The sequence below is a fragment of the Mesoplodon densirostris genome, chromosome 15 (genome assembly GCF_025265405.1).
Source record: "Mesoplodon densirostris isolate mMesDen1 chromosome 15, mMesDen1 primary haplotype, whole genome shotgun sequence".
In the NCBI taxonomy this organism is placed as follows: domain Eukaryota; kingdom Metazoa; phylum Chordata; class Mammalia; order Artiodactyla; family Ziphiidae; genus Mesoplodon; species Mesoplodon densirostris.
The window spans coordinates 48252298-48272331 of record NC_082675.1 but is presented as its reverse complement, the minus strand read 5'-3'; the positions used below and the strand labels follow the sequence as shown (position 1 = coordinate 48272331).

The 20034-nt window shown below is 38.7% G+C and overlaps 1 protein-coding gene across 1 annotated transcript in view; it reads left to right on the top strand.

The window, feature by feature from the left end:
- Nucleotides 1–20034, top strand: part of KLHL14 (kelch like family member 14) — a 99285-nt gene that overhangs the window by 24907 nt on the left and 54344 nt on the right. Inside the window, exon 2 of the mRNA XM_060119555.1 lies at nt 3295–3416. Coding sequence (XP_059975538.1) covers nt 3295–3416 — 122 coding nt within the window. The remainder of the gene's footprint in view (nt 1–3294; nt 3417–20034) is intronic.

Sequence of the window (20034 nt, the reverse complement as noted above, 5' to 3'; positions counted from 1 at the left end):
CCCTAGAATCCAGGTCACCTGGGTCTTAACCAGAATTTATGGTAAAATAAAAAATTTTTAAATAAATTTGAATTTTAAAAAGATCATGGGGCCTCCCTGGTGGCGCGGTGGTTGGGAGTCCGCCTGCCGGTGCAGGGGATACGGGTTCGTGCCCCGATCTGGGAGGATCCCATATGCCGCGGAGCGGCTGGGCCCGTGAGCCATGGCCGCTGGGCCTGCGCGTCCGGAGCCTGTGCTCCGCAACGGGGGAGGCCACGACAGTGAGAGGCCCGCATACCGCAAAAAAAAAAAAAGAAAAAAAAAAAAAAAAGATCATGGACCTGGTAGAGTTAGAAAGTCTAGGTCCGAACACTGTTTCTGCCACTTTATTTGACTATAAGAACTTTCTCACTTTCCTATAAAATGGAACTATACCTATGATGTAAGGCTGTTTTGAGAGTCAATGGAGAAAATGGTGAGAAAACCACTTAAATGTGTTTTGTTATTTTATGTGTTCTTTCTTCTGTACTATGCTACTTCTCATACGCTTTATCCTGTTTTTGCTTTCTATGTGCTTCACCTTCACAAGGTAGAGTTTTAAGCTTTATTTAGAATTAAATAATATTAATACCGGGTTGGAACATTGAGTAACACTAAACTCTAGGAACAAAATATTGCAAGTAAGAAAGTCATAAATTGAATGAATGTTGATATAAATATAATAGTGCAAAAGCTTTAGAATGTGTCTTCACTCACCGAGAAGGCCAAATGTAATGTACTAGGAGAACTGCTCCTTTACAGAAAACACACAGCCAATGAGGGGAGCTGGGATTTCCTTTACTTCCATGTAATTCTTCAGGAGGGCTGGGTGGTTTAGAGACTTGTCCTAGTTGACGTGAAGTCTCTCATAGCTGCTATGCCAGCTAACCTTTAAACAGTGTCTTTGCTGGCAGGGTGGAAGTTGTTACGATTTGCCAGTTGATCAGTGGTTTATGTATCGGTAATCTCAGTCCAGTTCTTAGGGGACAAATGGCAATGACTGGCTCTTTGGGCACAAAGGACAAAGACTGTCAATCTGCTCTTCATCTGCAGAGACGGTCCATCTAAGGAGGTGGTGAAAATCACCAATGGGATTGGTCCAGGGAAACTGGCCTTATCAATGAATGAAACGCCCTTACAAACATATTTGAGCCAATGCATTTATCTCCCTTTGTCACTCATGAAACACATTTTAAAAGCAGTACATTTATTTAAATATTAAAACAAAGATTTAATTACATTGCTTCGGTCATACCACCATTCCAATGAGTCCTTGACTCTATGTCTAACCGGTAGATACGGTCCATCTGTCCCCACCTTCAGTCTAGAGCACATACATGTGTCAGATCACGAAAGCCACAGAATCGTGACTTCCCATTGAACAGGTCTGTCTACACGTGGAAACCGACAGCCATGTAAAAATATAGAGGCTTTCATCTTAGCTTATACTCACAGAGTGGTTGATTATTTGAGCTAAACCTACGGGAAAAAAATGTCTTATATTAGTTTTGTAACCAGGCATTTAGGAGATTATATGGCACATGAATTATGTATTGTTTGCAAATAAAAGAGAGGTACTTACTGCACTGAATTTTCTTAACCCCTGTCAACAAACCACCCCAATCGTCGACATCCTCAAAATATGGAGCTCTTTGCTATTGTATTGTTTTTGTTTCCCAACTACTGATCTATAAGGCATACAGTTCTAAAGTACTTCAGCTTCAAAGAAGTCGAGTATTTTTGTTTGTGGCAAAATTAACATAGCAAGCTGATATCACATTGAACATTCTTCTACAAGTACAGCTCCCCCTATGCATGAGTCCCTGATAGGAGGTTTTCCAGAAAGTATTTTTTTCTGCTGAGGCATATACGAGGCATTCTATGGCACCAGAGTTTCATTAAAGGAATTCTCTTGTTCCCTTCCTTCCCATGGAAATGTCATTAACTGTCTTCAGTTAACTCTCCGAATGTTAGGTTCTTAACCAACAAACAGTGCTTCTCCACTAGGGCATACTTCGCCAAGCGTCCTTGAATCAGAACGACCGGCTGAATATGTAATAATAGATTCTGAGCCACGCTGTGGGTGGTGATCAAATTTAAGAGGAACCCTTTTACATTTACTGACTTTTTCCTTCACTCATGGTTGTTTCGTTTCTTCCACCACCACCTTCAGCCTTTCAGGTGAACGAAAGTTTCAATTATATGTAAAGCAACCGTTAAGTCAGCAGGGCCCTTGTAGGGGGCTGGGTCTCCCCTCCTCCGTCCAATCGCAAGTGAGCTCAATCCATTACTGTTCCCAAGGGTCATACATCCATCAGGTCGAGTGTGCCGGCTAGGGTGCATCTTATATCTTTTACTGCATATGAGACATTGCAGGCCTGTTCTCAGGAACTGCCAGGCAGACTGGGAATCACAGTCACGGTTAATAGCAGCGAATTGCCAGCTCTTGATGGGTGGGTAGTCACTCCTTTCAATGGTTGCCCCCTGGGGGGAGAAGGTAGAAAAACAGAGGGAGGGAATTAGAGTGACTTTGCACAGCTGAGCAAGTTCATGCCGCTGGATCAGTGGCAAGCGTTGGCAGGGCTCCACTCTGGGGAGGCTCAAAACAACCTCACAGTCTCATTTTTACCAATTGGTGCTGCTGTGTCGCCCCTGGTGCCCTGGGATGGGGGGAGGGGGAGGAGGAGCTGGGAAGAGGATGAAGGCAGAAGTCTCAGATAAATTAAACAAAAAGTCCTGTTCGTGCTGGTGAACCCACCCCAGTTAGCCCTGTGCTACTAATTGTACCAAACTGGTATTTGAAGTTCGCTGGGTGATTAAAGAGTTGGCTCACAAAGTCTCTGCATAACCTTAATTTTTTCAAGGTTCTTTGAGTGGAGAATGGTTTATAATAATGATTTTGACTAATACGATTTTTGACATGCAACTTTAATGCGTAACCTTAGTACAACTCCAGAGCATTTCATGTGTACTCAGCTGTAAAGAGTGATGATTTAAAGGGATAATATAAGAAAAAGGTCATTCTAGAATGAACCTCTAACAAATTGCATAAAAGGAGCTTATTATTCCTTGAGTATGGGGATATGCCATGCTTCTGATCATTTTTCTGCTTGGTTCAAAAAAAATGGTTGAGACATGAATGGGAGAAGAAACAGGAAAAAAATGAAATAGAAATCTGCAAGCAGGGAACATTCTTTTGATGGTTATGATTTTGTTGCCACTAAAGAGGCTCTACAATAATGTGGTTATTCATCTCCTCTTTTGTTTTGGGTGAAGAATTCGCTCTAACAAGAAAATGCTGTTGTTGGTTGGTGGATTGCCTCCTGGGCCGGACCGGCTCCCCAGCAATTTGGTTCAGTACTATGATGATGAAAAGAAGACATGGAAAATCCTCACAAGTGAGTGCCTTTCTTTGTTTATTTACCCACCTATTTATTTCAGGTTAGAGCTATCTTGATGAATTTGAAAACATGGTTAATCAAATTAGACATTTTATTGATTTGTTACCCTTTGGAGGTGTGTTTATGTATCACAGGGGATTTAAAGTAAAAGACTAAATTAACATTGCAGAGTGACCGATTTGGTAGTGGAAGAGGCCTAAATTAAAACTGGCCTAAAATCAGTGCACTTGAGTTGGTGTTTCTGTGTGTGTTGCCACAGAGGGGGAGGGAAGACCAAAAGAAATTCTTCCATTATGGTTTTGCTCTTGGAAAAGGGAAAGCTTGGTTAATAGCACTAGTAAATTTTCTCATGTCAAAATGATTGTTTAGTTCATTGTCTCTGTAACTAATGTTCATTGTCTCTGTAACTAATGTTCATTTTGCTTTTTAGGCATCTTTCCTCATTAACCTTTAATCTGTGGCCCTGGGTCTTTAGAGAACCATCCCCTTCCATTGCTCCACTGTTCATATGGACAGATATACCCAGGACCTCTCCCTGCTGCATTAAATTGTGCTTGAAACTTCCACCCAAGATTCTTCTCCTCCCCTCCTTAAAGGGTGATTGTGTTTTACAGCAAACCTCTTGCCTTGGGCACTGAGATTTGGAACTTATGGTTACATCGGTTATGATTCCCAATCTGACTCGGTCATGGAATCAAAAATCATTGTTTCTTGAGTGCAGCGGGCTGTGTGCACCGGTCCCCTTTATTGACCGTGGCTGCACTGGTCAATAAAACTAAATTTTAACTGTCAAAATTGCCCAGAGCTGTATAGATAAAACAATAAATGAGCAATTTTGATCCATAAATCAAAGCCATACATTTAAAACCGACAAAAGTGAAAGTTAGATTTTCTTATTGCATGTGTCTTTTAAGCAGTTATATATTTTAGCAGATTTTTTTAAAAGTCATTTCCTCTCCTCTTACTGAAAGCCCTTTAAAATAACAGAAACAGGACAACAGTTTGCCCATAAATGCAGGAGAGAAGCAAAGACATGTGAGGTGGTGCTTGAAATAATACATTTTGGAGCTGGCTTACCCCAGCAAAACCTGCAGTAGCATCGTCCAGGAACTGCAATGAGAAAGCTCCCTGGACACCTATACACTCTGGTTGTAGTAATGAAGTGATGGAGTGTAGAAGACAGATTAGGAAGGAAGAAAGAAAAATAAGTTAGAGATGCCTTCAAATGATTTTCATTCTCTTTTTGACAAAAATACCGTTCATAGTGGTTTAGACATCTGAATGAGTTGAACAAGCTGTATTTTCAAGATTCGTTAGAAACTCAAGCTAAAGTAAAACCAAAGAATCAATTTTCTGACACTTGACCAGTAGAGAAAGCCTACACAGAAGTAGACATGGATACGGGGAGGAGGAGAGAGGAAAGAGGAAGAACAAGAGATTCTTGATGAGAGATGACAGAGAAACAGAGGCCAAGGGGCAGGGAGATATTACACCCAAGCGATAAATGGTATTCACTCACAAATCCATCTCTTCTCCCAAATACATCAGGCAAGGTCCAATTTTCTAGTGGTTTGAAGCCCTACATTAAAGGCAAAAAGATTAATTAAAGCATTATGAACAATACCTAAGAAAAGTCTTAGGCTCATTTCAAGCCTTGTTCAGAGACAGGGTGATCATCCAATTTATTGTGCAACCTAGGAGACTTTAGAGCATGAAATGGGGATCTGTTAATTATGCTGGGGCAACGGGTATAGACTGGAACATAGGGTCACCCTACTTCAATTTTTCATATTGCCTGATTTAACTCTTTACTTAGCAAGATGTAGTAAGAAAGCATGAACTTGAGTCAGTCAGACCTGGCTTCGAACCCACATCTGTGACCTTGAGCAAGTCATATACATGTCCTCAGTCATGGTTTCTTCATTCTACAGCATCCTTTGAGTACTTTTAAAATAAAATTGTGTTTGTAAATCATCTAGCACATAGCAGGAACTCAGTAAATTGCAGATACTATTGCTATTGTTGTAACACTGTTACCTATATTAGTGTAAGAACTGTATGTACCTTTATACCTTGGAGGCCTCAGTCAACTCAAGCTCTCCAGGAAGAGGGGAGACAAATTACATTTTAACAGACACAACACAAAGACCCACTGCTTCAGTAGGGAGACCATTTTCTCTAGTTTTTATATGTTGAATGTAGTCATCTGCAGACTAAGAAGTAAAGATAGATGGGTTTCTGTTGACTCCATTCATCAGATTTGAAATTGAAGGAAATAAAGACATTAATGTATAGAAAAGTTCAGATAATGGGAACATTTTCAAAGATCTTGAATCTTTTTTCCTATACTCAGGCAGCTCACAGCTTTGAAATAAATGTCTACTCTACTTGTACTCTTCATTTCACTTGGCTTGTACTTTAAAAAATAGAGTTTATTACTTGCTGGGCTGTGACTACATGGTCCCAAGTGAAAGCATATTTTTTAGGTTTATTGGAGAAATATAGACAGTTTATTTGGATGATTTCTGCTTCTGGTTTGTATTTTTTAATTAAGGCATCTTATTTGGCTAAACTGAATAAATGTCAGGTAATTGATCAATTTCCACACTCTTTGGCCCATCTAATAATAAATGAAAAAATGTTTCTCATTGGAATAAGAAAGTATACAAATTCTCTCCACATCCAATGAAACGTTAGGGATTGCAGAGCTTCCCACGGTCATTTTTTTTTTTTTTTGACCCCGAAGAACTGCCAAGCTAATTGGCAGGGAGTTGAGGATGACAATTAATGCTAGGAAACAGTTCCTGGTGTGGCGTCTGCTCATTTACTGAATGACTCTCTCCATAAAAACTAACAAATAAGCTAACCAGCAAAAACCTAAAACCTGAGATTAGCTAGAGCCTCTGAATCTTAGAATCCTTTACCCACTTGGCTTGAGCAAATATTTTCCATCCTGTCTCACAGACGTGCTGCTTTTAGAAGGGTGCCATCCACGGGCAGGAGCACAGCTGCCCACTTATGGGTGCCACACCACTTACACATGTAATAAAACCAAGAAGAATTAAAAGGAAAGTCAGTCATAATTTTCTTTAGCTCTTATTCTGTTATATTATTTATGTTTTAGAAACACTATATAAGGGGTCCACAGATAACAAGAAATTGAATGGAGTGGAGGTGAAAAAATGGTTCTACCTAACATAAAGAAAACAGAATTCAACCGTCAGCTAACCAGTGGCTTGGTCTACCCAAACAGCAAAGGGGATGATTATTCTCACTGAAAAGACCTAGTAACATACTAACACAACCTTCATTTTTATCCTCCTCTTTGGAAAAAAATCACTTGTTTAACATTATAGAATTAATATTAAGAATAGTAACAGATTTCCCAGCCTCTATCAGCAAAGTACTGAGAAATACCCTGTAAAAATGACGGTAGGTCCTTTTGTAAATGTGAAATGTTAAGTATTGGCATTGTTCTCTTGACTGTTAATAATGAAAGGGAAGTTGAAATGCACTTTTGTTCATTTTTATTTTACAGTACTGCTTTTCTTGCATTTCTCACTCCTGCATGCAGTCTGCCATTTCATTCTTAACCTATTAGGAAGCAGTACAGGAGACATGAATACTAAAATGGCCAATGCAAAAAGCATGCCTCTTGCACTTTGCAGGTCCTAAATCCTTCGTTTAAAGATCAAACAAAACAGTTCCCATGGCTACTCTGTACTTTCATAGCATATGACTGACACATCAAAGTTTTTATGAAGTCTTCATGTGGAAGCAGCTTACCTTCCTTCCCAGGAGACAGTACAGAGGGGCTGTCTATTCTATTTGGGTTCCCCACTGACCACGTTCTTTACTGGTCGGTAAAGTGTTTCCCAGAAATTGACTTCCTTTTTCCTACATTTCAGATAAGAGATTCCACTTATTAGATGCTTCTTATTGTTTTCTGTGAGCAATACCAGGATAAAGGATTTCAAAATATAGATTTATCTCTCCATGTGCTGCTGAGGAGTTCCCTTTAATAAGGTTAGAATAAAAACTAGAAGAGCTAGGTTAGAAAGGTGTGTTCCTTCTTTTGGCCACTTGCAGTTCCCTTCATTAGAGGGAGGGGGAAATGCCTTTTTTCCTCTTCCTTTCAATTTACAATTCTGTTCTTTGCTTGGTAGTGCAAGGACTTGGGGACTTGTATTTTTTCATTCGTAGAAAATAAAAGAAACCATGGTGCAGAGGTTTCCTGGGTTGTCTTCTCTGGTTCATGGAGGACCGTGAACTTGATCCCATCCACCACACAGGAATGGTTCCGGGGCTGGGCATCATCGATTTCTTTTAGGAGAGTAACAAAGATCAGAGGCTGATGGACTCTTCATTTTTTTAAAAAAATATACTTTCCATAAATGTTGAAGAAAGACTACTGAGAAAACACATCTTATCTAAGACATTGAACTTCAGTTCCAAAAGATAAATATAGATTTGATGTTTATCTGATATTTGAGCAGTGGAGAATGGTTTAATTGCTGGTTATTCAGGGAATAATAAACCTGCACATTGACAGTTTTGATCAGACTTTTTTCTTGGTCTTCTGTTTCTTGATTTCAGTTCATTTCTGTTCTTTGAGGTTATATTGAGAGGAAAGGCAAGTTAGTCGAAAACAATCATTTCTTATAATTTGTTTTGAAAGAAATAAAAAATAAGCTTAATTGAGGGTTTTATACCTGTAGGTATCCTCTATTCATATGATCTTTATTACCAGGAACCAAAACCCACAAATTGTTTAATTTAATTTAATTTCTAGACAGATAGGTAGGGTCTGTAGATAGTGCACTTCTCGTTGCTGGAGAACCTCAGAAAACAACTATGTGCTTCCAGAATGACTCAAAATGCCTGGGAAGAATTTAGACTTAACTACAGAACTTATTCCTTTATGTAGCAAGCAATTATTGCATACCCACTCTGTGTTGGGTGGTAAAGTAGAATGTGATCATCTCTCCTTCCAAGAACCAGAGGAAACAATTACAGTAAGGGTGTGCTGAGGGATAGACAGGGGAAGCTGGGCTGCTATGGGAGCACAAAAAGGGCCCTTCATCTAAACGTGGGAGGTTAGGGAGGCTTTCCTAAAGGTGACCTTCTGTAAAGCTGGAAAAAACGGGTAGGAATTATTGATGCAAAGAGGTGGGTGATAAAGTATTTTAATAAAAGGGTCCAGTACTGGGAGTGCCAAAAGGCAAGAGAGACTTGGTGTCTTCTAGAAACTGAAATGAATTTGTGCATCTATAGGAGAGCCTGAGGTTGGGAAGGTATGTGGTTGGGCTGGAGATTTAACCAAGAGCCCTATTGTATGGGACCATTTCAAGGAATTCCTAAGATAGGTTCAAGAATTAAGAACTGAGAGTAGACGTACCCCTCGCATTTTTATTTTTGGTGTTAGTGAAAACAAAGTGATCTAAAGGTTTTAAAAAATAGCATGGCAGGGCCTCCCTGGTGGCGCAGTGGTTGAGAGTCCGCCTGCCGATGCAGGGGACACGGGTTCGTGCCCCGATCCCGGAGGATCCCACATGCCGCGGAGCGGCTGGGCCCGCGAGCCATGGCCGCGGGGCCTGTGTGTCCGGAGCCTGTGCTCCGCAACGGGAGAGGCCACAGCAGTGAGAGGCCCGCGTACAGCAAAAAAAAAAAAAAAAAAAAAAAAAAAAAAAAAAAAAAAAAAAATAGCATGGCAGTTCTTCTCTCTTAGCTTGGAACTTTGAATTTCAATTCATGGAGTAATTGTTTCCAGGACATTGGACAAAGAAGAAGGAGAGAGAATTGTGTTTGGACTTTTAAAATACGTTAGCATCTAATTTTACCTTCAATGAGCTCAATTCTAATTTGGTATCCATGGCTGCACATTGCTATATATTTTGAATTATTTGCTGCTGTGTATTCATGCACCAGTGCATTAGTGGATTCTTCATAGATTTTTTTAAAAAAAAATGTGTGGTGGTCACTCCATATACTGTATTTCAAGTAAGTTGGGTGACTAGAAAAACCAGTTGACTTTATTTCTTGTTTATATATACCTCCCTTGAATATGGCAATTGCTTTTTCTCCAGAGAACAACATGGGTACCAATAATTCTGATGCCTTCTTTACACACCAGCTGTGGTATTTGCTACTGAATCTGGCGTGAAGGAGGTATGAGTGATACGGGTTGCTTGGATTTGCTCTGTGTCAATCCTAGGCAAATTGCAGGCGAAGTCCAGCAAACCGTTGAATGTGAGCACTGAAAGATTAAATGATCTTCTCACCCAACCCTCTCATTTTACACATTAATTTCATTCATTTAACAAATATAAGTGATACCTTCTATGTAGCAGGCATTGTCCTAGATACAGAAGAAACAATACTGAGTCAAAGAAAATAGCATCATGTGTTCACCAAGCTTAGGATTTAGTGGGGGAATCAGCATTAGTAAATAATTCCAGATAGCAATATATAATAGCAAAATGTGATAGTGCTCTGAAGGAAGGGTATAAAATATATAAAGTCGTGTAATGGAGAGACCAGATCTAGTGTAGGAGTCATGGACGATATCACCAAAGAAGTAACACTTGAGCTGAGAACTGAAGGATGAGACAGAGGTAGCCAGATGCTCAGGTAAAGATATGAGAGACAGTTGCTTCAGGTTAGTTAAAAGTAAGTCCTAAGACCCTGTAGGAAGAAGGTGCATGGCTGAACTCAAGGAGTGAGGGGGAGAAAGATATGATATATGGTTAAAGACATTAGCAGAAACCAGACCATGGAAGCACTTCTATGGCACATTCACAATTTTGGTTTTTACTTTAAATGACTGAAAGAGCAGAGGTGTCATACCCAGAGTCCCATGATGATTTTGTGGCAGGATGAGGAATAGAACACTGGTCTCTGTGTTTCTCTCAAACAGTTCTGCCTCGCGTACCACACCAGTCTGTCTGACCAACAAGTGCTGTTAGTCAAGACTCCAAGCAGATGAATGGGATTTAATCTGTGCCGACCCATTGCACCCATGAAAATCTAAATGGATCCAATGCACTTGGATTAGTTCCACGTTCAGAGAGTAGAACTAGTACAGGTTAACTGAATAAATATCCTATTCCTAGAGGTCAAGAATATAATATTGGTTTATGAACTAAACTGCAAATTAAGATGTGTAAGTGATGAAATTTGCATGTAAGATTACTGACAAGCCATAATTCAATGAAGATTTCTTGACATTTTAAATCTGTCTCGGAAGCAGTGGCAAGAATGAAACTACACACAGACACGCACACACACACACAGAGCAACATCTCTCAGGACAGACAGATCTAAATGGAAATATACCCCCAGACGTTGTTGACCGTGAGCCTTTGGTCATGCTGCTTCCTCTCTGATCCTTCTCATCTGCACTGTGAATATAATTATACTCACCTCTTAGATTTATCGTGAATATTAAATAAAAGAATACAATAAAGTTCTGGGCTCAGCATCTGTAATATAGTTGTTCCCTTATACATTTTTTTAAATTTATTTATTTAATTTATTTTATTTTTGGCTATGTTGTGTCTTCGTTGCTGCATGTGGGCTTTTCTCTAGTTGCGGTGAGCAGGGGCTGCTCTTCGTTGTGGTGCGCAGCCTTCTCTCTGCAGCAGCTTCTCTTGTTGAGGAGCACAGGCTTTAGGCATGCCGGCTTCAGTAGTTGTGGCTCAGGCTCTAGAACGCAGGATCAGTAGTTGTGGCGTATGGGCTTAATTGGTACGCGGCATGTGGGATCTTCCTGGACCAGGGCTCAGACTGGTGTCCCCTGCATTGGCAGGTAGATTCTTAACCACTGTGCCACCAGGGAAGCCCCTTGATACATTTTTATTCTATTTGACTCCATTTTGTATTGTTTTATAACCAAAAAGTAGCGAATCTTGTCTTCTGCTCCTATCATCAAAGGTTTGGGGAAGGAGACACACTTTTTTTTCTTTTTGTAACAGTTATACATTTTATTTTTTAATCTAATTACATATATATTTTTAAATTTTATTGAAGTATAGTTGATTTACACTGTTGTGTTAATTTCTGCTGTACAGCAAAGTGACTCAGTTATATATATTCTTTTTCATATTCTTTTCCATTATGGTTTATTACAGGATATTGAATATAGTTCCCTGTGCTGTACAGTAGGACCTTGTTGTTTATCCATCCTATATATAATAGTTCACACCTGCTAATCCCACACACACTCCCAATCCTTCGCTCCTCATCCACCTCCTTTTTGGCAACCACAAGTCTGTTCTCTATGTCTGTGAGTCTGTTTCTGTTTCATAAATATGTTCATTTGTGTTGTATTTTAGACTTCACATGTAAGTGATATCATATGATATTTGTCTTTCTCTTTCTGACTTACTTCACTTAGTATGATAATCTCTAGGTCCATCTGTGTTGCTGCAAATAGCATTATTTCATTCTTTTTATGGCTGAGTAGTATTCCATTGTATATATATACCACATCTTCTTTATTCATTCATCTGTTGATGGACATTTAGGTTGTTTCCATGTCTTGGCTATTGTAAATAGTGCTGCTGTGAACATAGGGGTGTATGTATATTTTTTAATTATAGTTTTTTCTGGGTATATGCCCAGGAGTGGGATTGCTGGATCATATGGCAACTCCATTTTTACTTTTTTAGGAATCTCCATACTGTTTTCCATAGTGGCTGCAACAACCTACATTCCTACCAACAGTGTAGGAGGGTTCCCTTTTCTCCACACCCTCTTCAGTATTTATTATTTGTAGACATTTAATGATGGCCATCCTGACCAGTGTGAGGTGGCACCTCATTGTAGTTTTTATTTGCATTTCTCTAATAATTAGCAATATTGAGCATCTTTTCATGTGCCTCTTGGCCATCTGAAGAAGACACACTTTTGACTCAGGATGAAATTTCTATTTCTAGCATGAAGCTATGTGTATCAGTTGGGATGGGCTAGATTATGCTGTGGTAACAAACAACTCCAACATCTTAAACCAACAAAAAACTTAGTTCTAACTCATGCTAAATGCCAGCACAGGTTGGCAGAGGATGTCTGAGTCATTCAGGGATCCAGGCATATGAGGCTCTACCTTAACAGGCATTTCTACCATCAGCACAGCAGAGGAAAAAATGAGCTGCAAGCATCTTGCACTGGCAATTAAAAATGACATTTGTCATTTCTGCTCAGTCACAGGGTTCATTTGAGACTCCTCTTGATCTGGAAACCAAATAAAGAGACAAATTATCTGGCTCCCTAACACAAAATGCACAGTGATAGATTAGGGACAGTATGAACACAGCAAACTCTTTAATTTAGAAAGAGCATAGCAATTTAGCAATCCCACCAAACAGACATTTGGAAGGGTGCCTATGCAAAGTTGTGTTCCTTGATGAGAGTCCTCCCTAATTCTGCTCATCAGCCTTTGTTCTCCATGGCCATGGATCCACTGTTTGGAAGATTCTTCTTTTTTCATTATCTTCCTTATCTGAAGTGAACCTGAGGATTGTACACTTCCTAGGAGTGGAAGAGTTTTCTAAGTACATTTCATGGCTAAGACATTTAGGGGACAATGGTTATTTTAAGTCTCTAATTGTCACAGGCTCTTGTAGTCCAGACTGGTGAATCTTTTGGTAATTCACCCTCTAAAAGACTTAGCTGTCTTCTTATATTTATATTTCCATCTACTCCATGGCTAGTGACCATATGCACTTTTCTGATATACTTCTTATATTGCTTTTTCCTTTGTTTTCTTATAGCCATTTTTCTCTTCTCTCTTTTCTCTCCTTCCCTAATACTCTATATATTTGTCTATCTACCTGGCTCTGCTCGGAAAGCTCCCTTTTTACTCTTTTCCCTGAGTTAGAAGAGTTTACTGGGTGTCTCTCCTTTCATTGAAACTTTCTTCTAAGATACTCTAAGGTGGTAAAATTACTGTGAAAGCAATACTTTTTCTGTTTTTTTTTTTTTTTTTGGAGTTCGGAGCAGAGAAAGGTTTATTGGAGGGCCAAGCAAGGAGAACTGGTGACTCGTGCTCAAAAACTCTGAACTCCAAAAGCCGTACTTTTATTTTCTTTGTCAGTAAGCTGAGGTTTTTAAAAAATTTTTATTGGAGTATAGTTGATTTACAATGTTGTGTTAGTTTCAGGTGTACAGCAAAGTGAATCAGTTATACATATACATATATCCACTCTTTTTTAGATTCTTTTCCCATGTAGGCCATTACAGAGTATTGAGTAGAGTTTCCTGTGCTATACAGTAGGTACTTATTAGTTATCTATTTTATATATAGTAGTTTGTCAATATGTCAATCCCAGTCTCCCAATTTGTCCCTCCCCACCCTTACCCTCTAGTAACCATAAGTTTGTTTGCTACATCTATAACTCTGTTTCTGTTTTGTAGGTAAGTTCATTTGTATTTAGATTCCACTATAAGCAATATCATATGTTATTTGTCTTTCTCTGTCTGACTTACTTCACTCAGTATGACAATCTCTAGGTCCATCCATGTTGCTGCAAATGGCATTATTTTGTTCTTTTTGATAGCTGAGTAATATTCCATTGTATATATGTACCACATCTTCTTTATCCATTCCTCTGTTGATGGACAGAAGCTGAGTTGTTTTTTTAAATTTTTATTGGAGTATAGTTGCTTTACAATGTTGTGTTAGTTTCTACTGTACAGCAAAGTGAATCAGCTATACGTATACATATATCCCCTCTTTTTTGGATTCCCTTCCCTTTTAGGTCATCACAGAGCACTGACTAAAGTTCCCTGTGCAATACAGTAAGTTCTCATTAGTTATCTATTTTATACATAACATTAATAGTGTGAATATGTCAATCCCAATCTCCCAATTCATCCCAGCCCTCAGAAGCTGACTTTTAATTTACTTTTTTTGCTCAAAATTCTTTTCAATTTCATCTTTTCCCAGATGAGACTGAAAAACATTGCTTCTTCCAATGCTGCACGCTCCTAGATTTTGAGACTATTTCTTTCACTCCTACTTATAAATAGGCCGATGTTTTTTGTGAGATCACCTCTTCTTTGCAGATCTTGCCAAGCACAGCCAACAGCAACCAATACACACTATCAACATTCTGTTTTCCAACCTCTTCCCTTGGAGGTGGAAGTTTATTAAATAACTGATTAACCATCCAAGTAAAAGCAAACAACAGTTTTTACCTAGTGGTTTTCCATACCATGATGTGCATTTCCATCTTTCCACCTTCCAGGATCAGTTTCCTTGTCATCAGCCACTGGGCCCTCTTAGAACCAATGCCTATATCTTTTAGAGGCTAGGCTAGGTTAGGCAGTCATAACAACAATCCCCAAATCTTAGTGGCTTATATAAGTAAAGACTTATTTCTTTTCATGTCACATGTCTATGGTAAGTTATCTAGGTCTGTATTCCATTTCTCCTCCTCTGGTACTCAGATTGATGGAAATTCCACTATTTGCCTCATTCCGGTTGCCAAGGCAGAGCAGAGAAAAATTTCACACTGACTCTTTAAGCTTCTGGCCTGAATTAACATATTCTATTGGCAAAAACAAATCACATGGTTACACCTAACTTCAAAGTAGGTGGAGAAATGCAACCCTCCCAAGCTCTCAGAAGGATAATCAAAATATTTGTTCAATAGCCCTAATGATTACAACAGTGCACCCTTATGTTCAACAAATGTTTGGTTCACTCTTCTTCATGCAAAGTATTCTCACTCCTCCTATGAGCAGTTATCAGTCAGAAGTTGTAGCTGATCCATGCATCTTTCTATCTCTTCCTGTATCAATGTGACTTTATTGTCGGGGCTGATCTTTATTCACAGAAGATTGGATGCCTCTACGATAAAGGAAAAGTTTTAAAGTACACTCCAAATATTATTATAATGCATTTGAGAGGAAATTTTTCTAATTTGGACTCCTCTCAAATAGTTTAAATATGTCCTAGTTTATGTAATTTTTACTAATTCTACTGTTCATTATATGTCAACTGGTATGCATCTATAATATAGTTATACAAAAACAAATATAGATATAAATCCTATAGATACACATAATTCCCATAGAACAGGATGGTTTTTATCATTGAGAAAGATGATAAAAAAGGAATTGAAATGACTTTCAAAATTACAACACAAAAAAATGAAAACCTAGGGCAGTGATTATTATATGCAAATAACTCCATCAAAATAAAGGAGTAATTAAGGAAGAGTGCAAATTAGCAAACTGTTCCTTTTCAGACTCACAACATGACTCTGTGGTGGCGTCAAGGAACTAAATCTATATTTTGTGACTATCTGGCCAGTTAGAATTTTTGGTTTTGTGTATCGTATAAAAAATGACTCCATTACTGGGTAATGATCATACTATGACCATACCTTAGTATTTATTAATGATATTGCTTTCGATGAAGCAAACAGTTATGCTCCATAGAAGATACCTGAAGGGCCTGTCTGTATTTAGCTGGCACTACAGATGGTTTTGTAAAAGGGGAGTGTTGAGCAGATACTTTCTTATCTCTGTGTCTGGATGTCAAGGCAAACTACTGCTTACAGTGTGTGCTAATTATTAATCCTACTGACATGCCTTATTTGGTCCTTAAGTCTTAATTTCTTTAAAGAAAAAATTTTAAGATTGAATTCCAGTTATTTAGCTAGAACAATAATCATTGTGAGTTTCAAAGACGAAAATCTTGCCACATTTTTATGTTGAGAACCACAAAGCACTTTCAGAAAATCCTACTGCTAAGGCAATGATGTATCACTTTCACTTTCATTATATGTTTTTAATCAGAGCGTGACTTCACACTAGACAAAGCGATGCTTTACACATGGTCTCACTTGTTTTTGCTAAAGTCTTTTGACATGATTAATTTTACTTTAATGCTTTTGTCTTGTTGTAATGGTAAGGATGATGGGTATAAACCAGGCAAAAATACATGCTTTTCTATTATAACACCTCTGAGCATTAAAAATATCTTAGATGAAAGGGGAAAAAAAAATCACAGGAGACTGGTTGGACTGGAATTAAATTTCTTGCTACTTGAACACAGAGTACATGAGATTAAAAAAATGATTCAGTCACTGTTTTTAGTTTTATTTTTGGTATTTTTTATAGCAATTTATTCATCTATATGATTAGATCTGAAGAGGAGGAGAGAGATTGTAGCTCACAGATTTCTTGATCTCATTTGTCACTTTGTAGCATTTACCTCCTTCACAGTATTAAGGGACCAAAAAATTAACTGATTCTATACGAGGTGTATCTCAACCAGATGCAGGTAAAGTAAGCCATATTTTTCCATAGTGATGCCTGGCATCGGACATAGGCTAGTTTTCTGTGGTACTAATTTTCAGTGTACAAAAATTGAATACAATATCCTTTGTCCAAATTACAGAAAAACAGTGGTGTAGGTGACCTTAAGAAGAAAACAATAGGCCATTCAACAAGTGAGACTTCCTGTGAGCAGCTGTCCAAGTATCAATTATTCCATATTCACTTTTTCTTTTTTCCTTAAAAAATGGAGTTGCTTACCCGTAATATAAGAATATGACACTTTCTTTTTTCTACACGAACTGTCTGCTTGTTTTACTTGCCTGCTGAATAAATCCTATTACAATACAAATATCATCTAATGCTGTCTAATGGAACTTTATGCAATGATGGAAATGTTCTATATCTTCTCAATACAATATGGTAGCCACTAGCCCCATATGGCTATAGAGCACTATAAATATGGCTCATACAACTGAGAAACAGAATTTCTAGTTTTAGTTCATGTTGATGAATTTAAACTTAGATAAATCTTTGTGACAAGTGGCTTCTATATCAACAGCACAGCTCTAGATAAAGTTGTGTGATGTGGTCACAGTCACTTAGGAGAGCTGTCTGCTGGCCCAAACCTATTCCCCTTTAAGCAAGGTGAAAAAATCGGTGACTCCATGAAATAACTAAATTCAAAGAACACCCAATGAACCACTTGTGAGCTCTCTTCTAGGTGCTGGGATTTCACCTCATTCTTTCCTAGAAATCCCCACTTTTTGTTTTTGTTTTTTGTTTTTTAATTGTTCAAGGATTTTCCTTGAGGAGTTATGGGTTTTTTTTAATTTTTTATTTATTTTATTTATTTGGCTGTGTCAGGTCTTAGTTGCGGCATGCGGGATCTTTCACTACGGCACACAAGCTCTCTGGTTGTGGTGCACAGGCTCTCTATGTTGTGGCGTGTGGGCTCCAGAGCGCAAGGGCTCAGTAGTTGCGGTGTGCGGGCATAGTTGCCCCGAAGCATGTGGGATCTTAGTTCCCCAACCAGGGATCGAACCTGCATCCTCTGCATTGGAAGGTGGATTCTTCACCACTGGACCACCAGGGTAGTCCCATTTTTTCATCGAGGTTACCTGTTATATTCATTTCCTGGGGCTGCCATAACAAAGTACCAAAAACGGGATGGTTTAAAACAATAAAAATTTATTCTCTCACAGGTCCGGAGGCTAGAATGCCAAAATCTAAGTGTCAGCAGGGCCATGATCCCTCCAAAGACTCTAGGGGAATAATGCTTCCTTGCTTCTTCTTAGCTTCTGGTGGCTCCTGGCAATCTTTGGTCTTCTTTGGTTTGTAGTTTCATCACTGCAATCTCTGCCCTGTCTTCACCTGGCCTTTTTCCCTGTGTCACTCCTCTGTGTCTCTGTGTCTAAATCTTCCTCTCCTTTCTCTTATAAAGACATCTGTCACTGGCTTTAGGGTCCACCCTAATCCGGTATGACCTCATCTTAACTTGATTATATCTGCAAAGACCCTATTTCCAAATAAGTTACATTCACAGGTTGCTTCTGGTGGTTAGAATTTAAGCATATCTTTTTTGGGGACACAGTTCAACTCACTATTGTTGGCAAGTGACACACATCAGGAAAAAATATAACAAAGCAAAGAGCTATTAAACACTTGCTGTGTGCAAGGCACACATTCTAGGCACTTCACTCGCATTTACACTCTATAGTATTAGGCGCTATGATTGTTTCTACTTCAGATGCAGAAATGGAGGCACAGAAACATTAAGTCATTTGCTCAAGGTCACACAGATGGTAAATGGCAGAGCCAAAATGTGACCCAAATAGAGCTCCAGAGCCGGCACTGTTTTCTGTTTCTCATTACTATAGTAATGACAGAGAGCAAATTGTAAAAATAGTTAAAGGTGAAGCAAGACTAGACTTCAGCATTTTATGCAGGATAAAATGGAATATTCTCTGCACAAACGGAATATATTAATATCCTAAATATGCATGTTTCTTTGTTGAAACTTCCACTACCCCTTTGTTGTTAATTGAAGATTGAAGAAAGAATATGGTACATACTGGGTTATTTCTAGGTGAAAATTATTTTAGAAAGAGGTGATTTTCACTTCCTGGGGCCTTGCAGTTCCTTCCACTGCTTTCTGTGTATACCTTCTCGCTTGCAAAAATTACAATTGTAAGGGCTGTGTGGCAAAATACAGTTTCCTAAAGAGGGGAAAGCCGTGCATTTTGCTGTCTTGGGTCGGTTGTCTGATTTATCTCGAACTAATGATGCCGAGGTATTCCTCAGTCTGGGTATGTTGGTAAATCTCAGATCTTCGTTTCCTGTTCATTCATAAATTTGCTTGAAGTTTTTCATTACCGAAGTCATTAACTTTACCAAATATCAGTAGCTGCTTTTGTGTGTGCATAAAATTTCCTAGGATTAAATTACTTGTTCCATGTTAGAGCTTTCATTTTTTTAAAAAATGATAAGGCGGGGGCTTCCCTGGTGGCGCAGTGGTTGAGAGTCCGCCTGCCGATGCAGGGGACATGGGTTCGTGCCCCGGTCTGGGAGGATCCCACATGCCGCGGAGCGGCTGGGCCCGTGAGCCATGGCCGCTGAGCCTGCGCGTCCGGAGCCTGTGCTCCGCAACGGTAGAGACCACAGCAGTGAGAGGCCCGTGTATCGCAAAAAACAAACAAACAAACAAAAAATGATAAGGCATCCTTTTTTTGTCTTTATTCTTGTCAAAAACCCAAATCATTTTCCCCACCTGAGTGATAATCAAAAGATGTATGTGCAGATGAATTAAGGAGAAGTGTAATGGTTACTTGTTTTCAATCTTATTATTAAATTTGCAAGGTTGGATATCCTGTATTGTGTTTGTCACATATACATGTAAATAGGTTTCCTGATCTAATTCGGAAAATAATCCACAATGTTCCTCATAATTTATATGTATCTCTAACGTCCATTTCATTTGCTAATCTCAGCATTGGGGATTCATCTTCTATGTCTTGCTCCAGCTGGTTTCAGCCCTGAACTGAAAAGCTTGAGTGGACGTGGGTACAAGATGAAGCCAGAAGCGTGGCACTACCCAACACTTTCATTGGAGGGAATAACCTTTGGAAAATTTCTAAATTTTCCATATTCTGTTTTATTTATTTTATTTTATTTTATTTTATAACTAAAAGTTTTTATTCTGGATTTTTTCACAGTATTAACCACATTACCTCTTCTGAGATCAACATCCTTTTGAACATGAAACATTTGTTAATAATTTCTGTTCCCCAATAGAAATTTTTTTGTTTGTTTAATTTTTATTGAAATATAG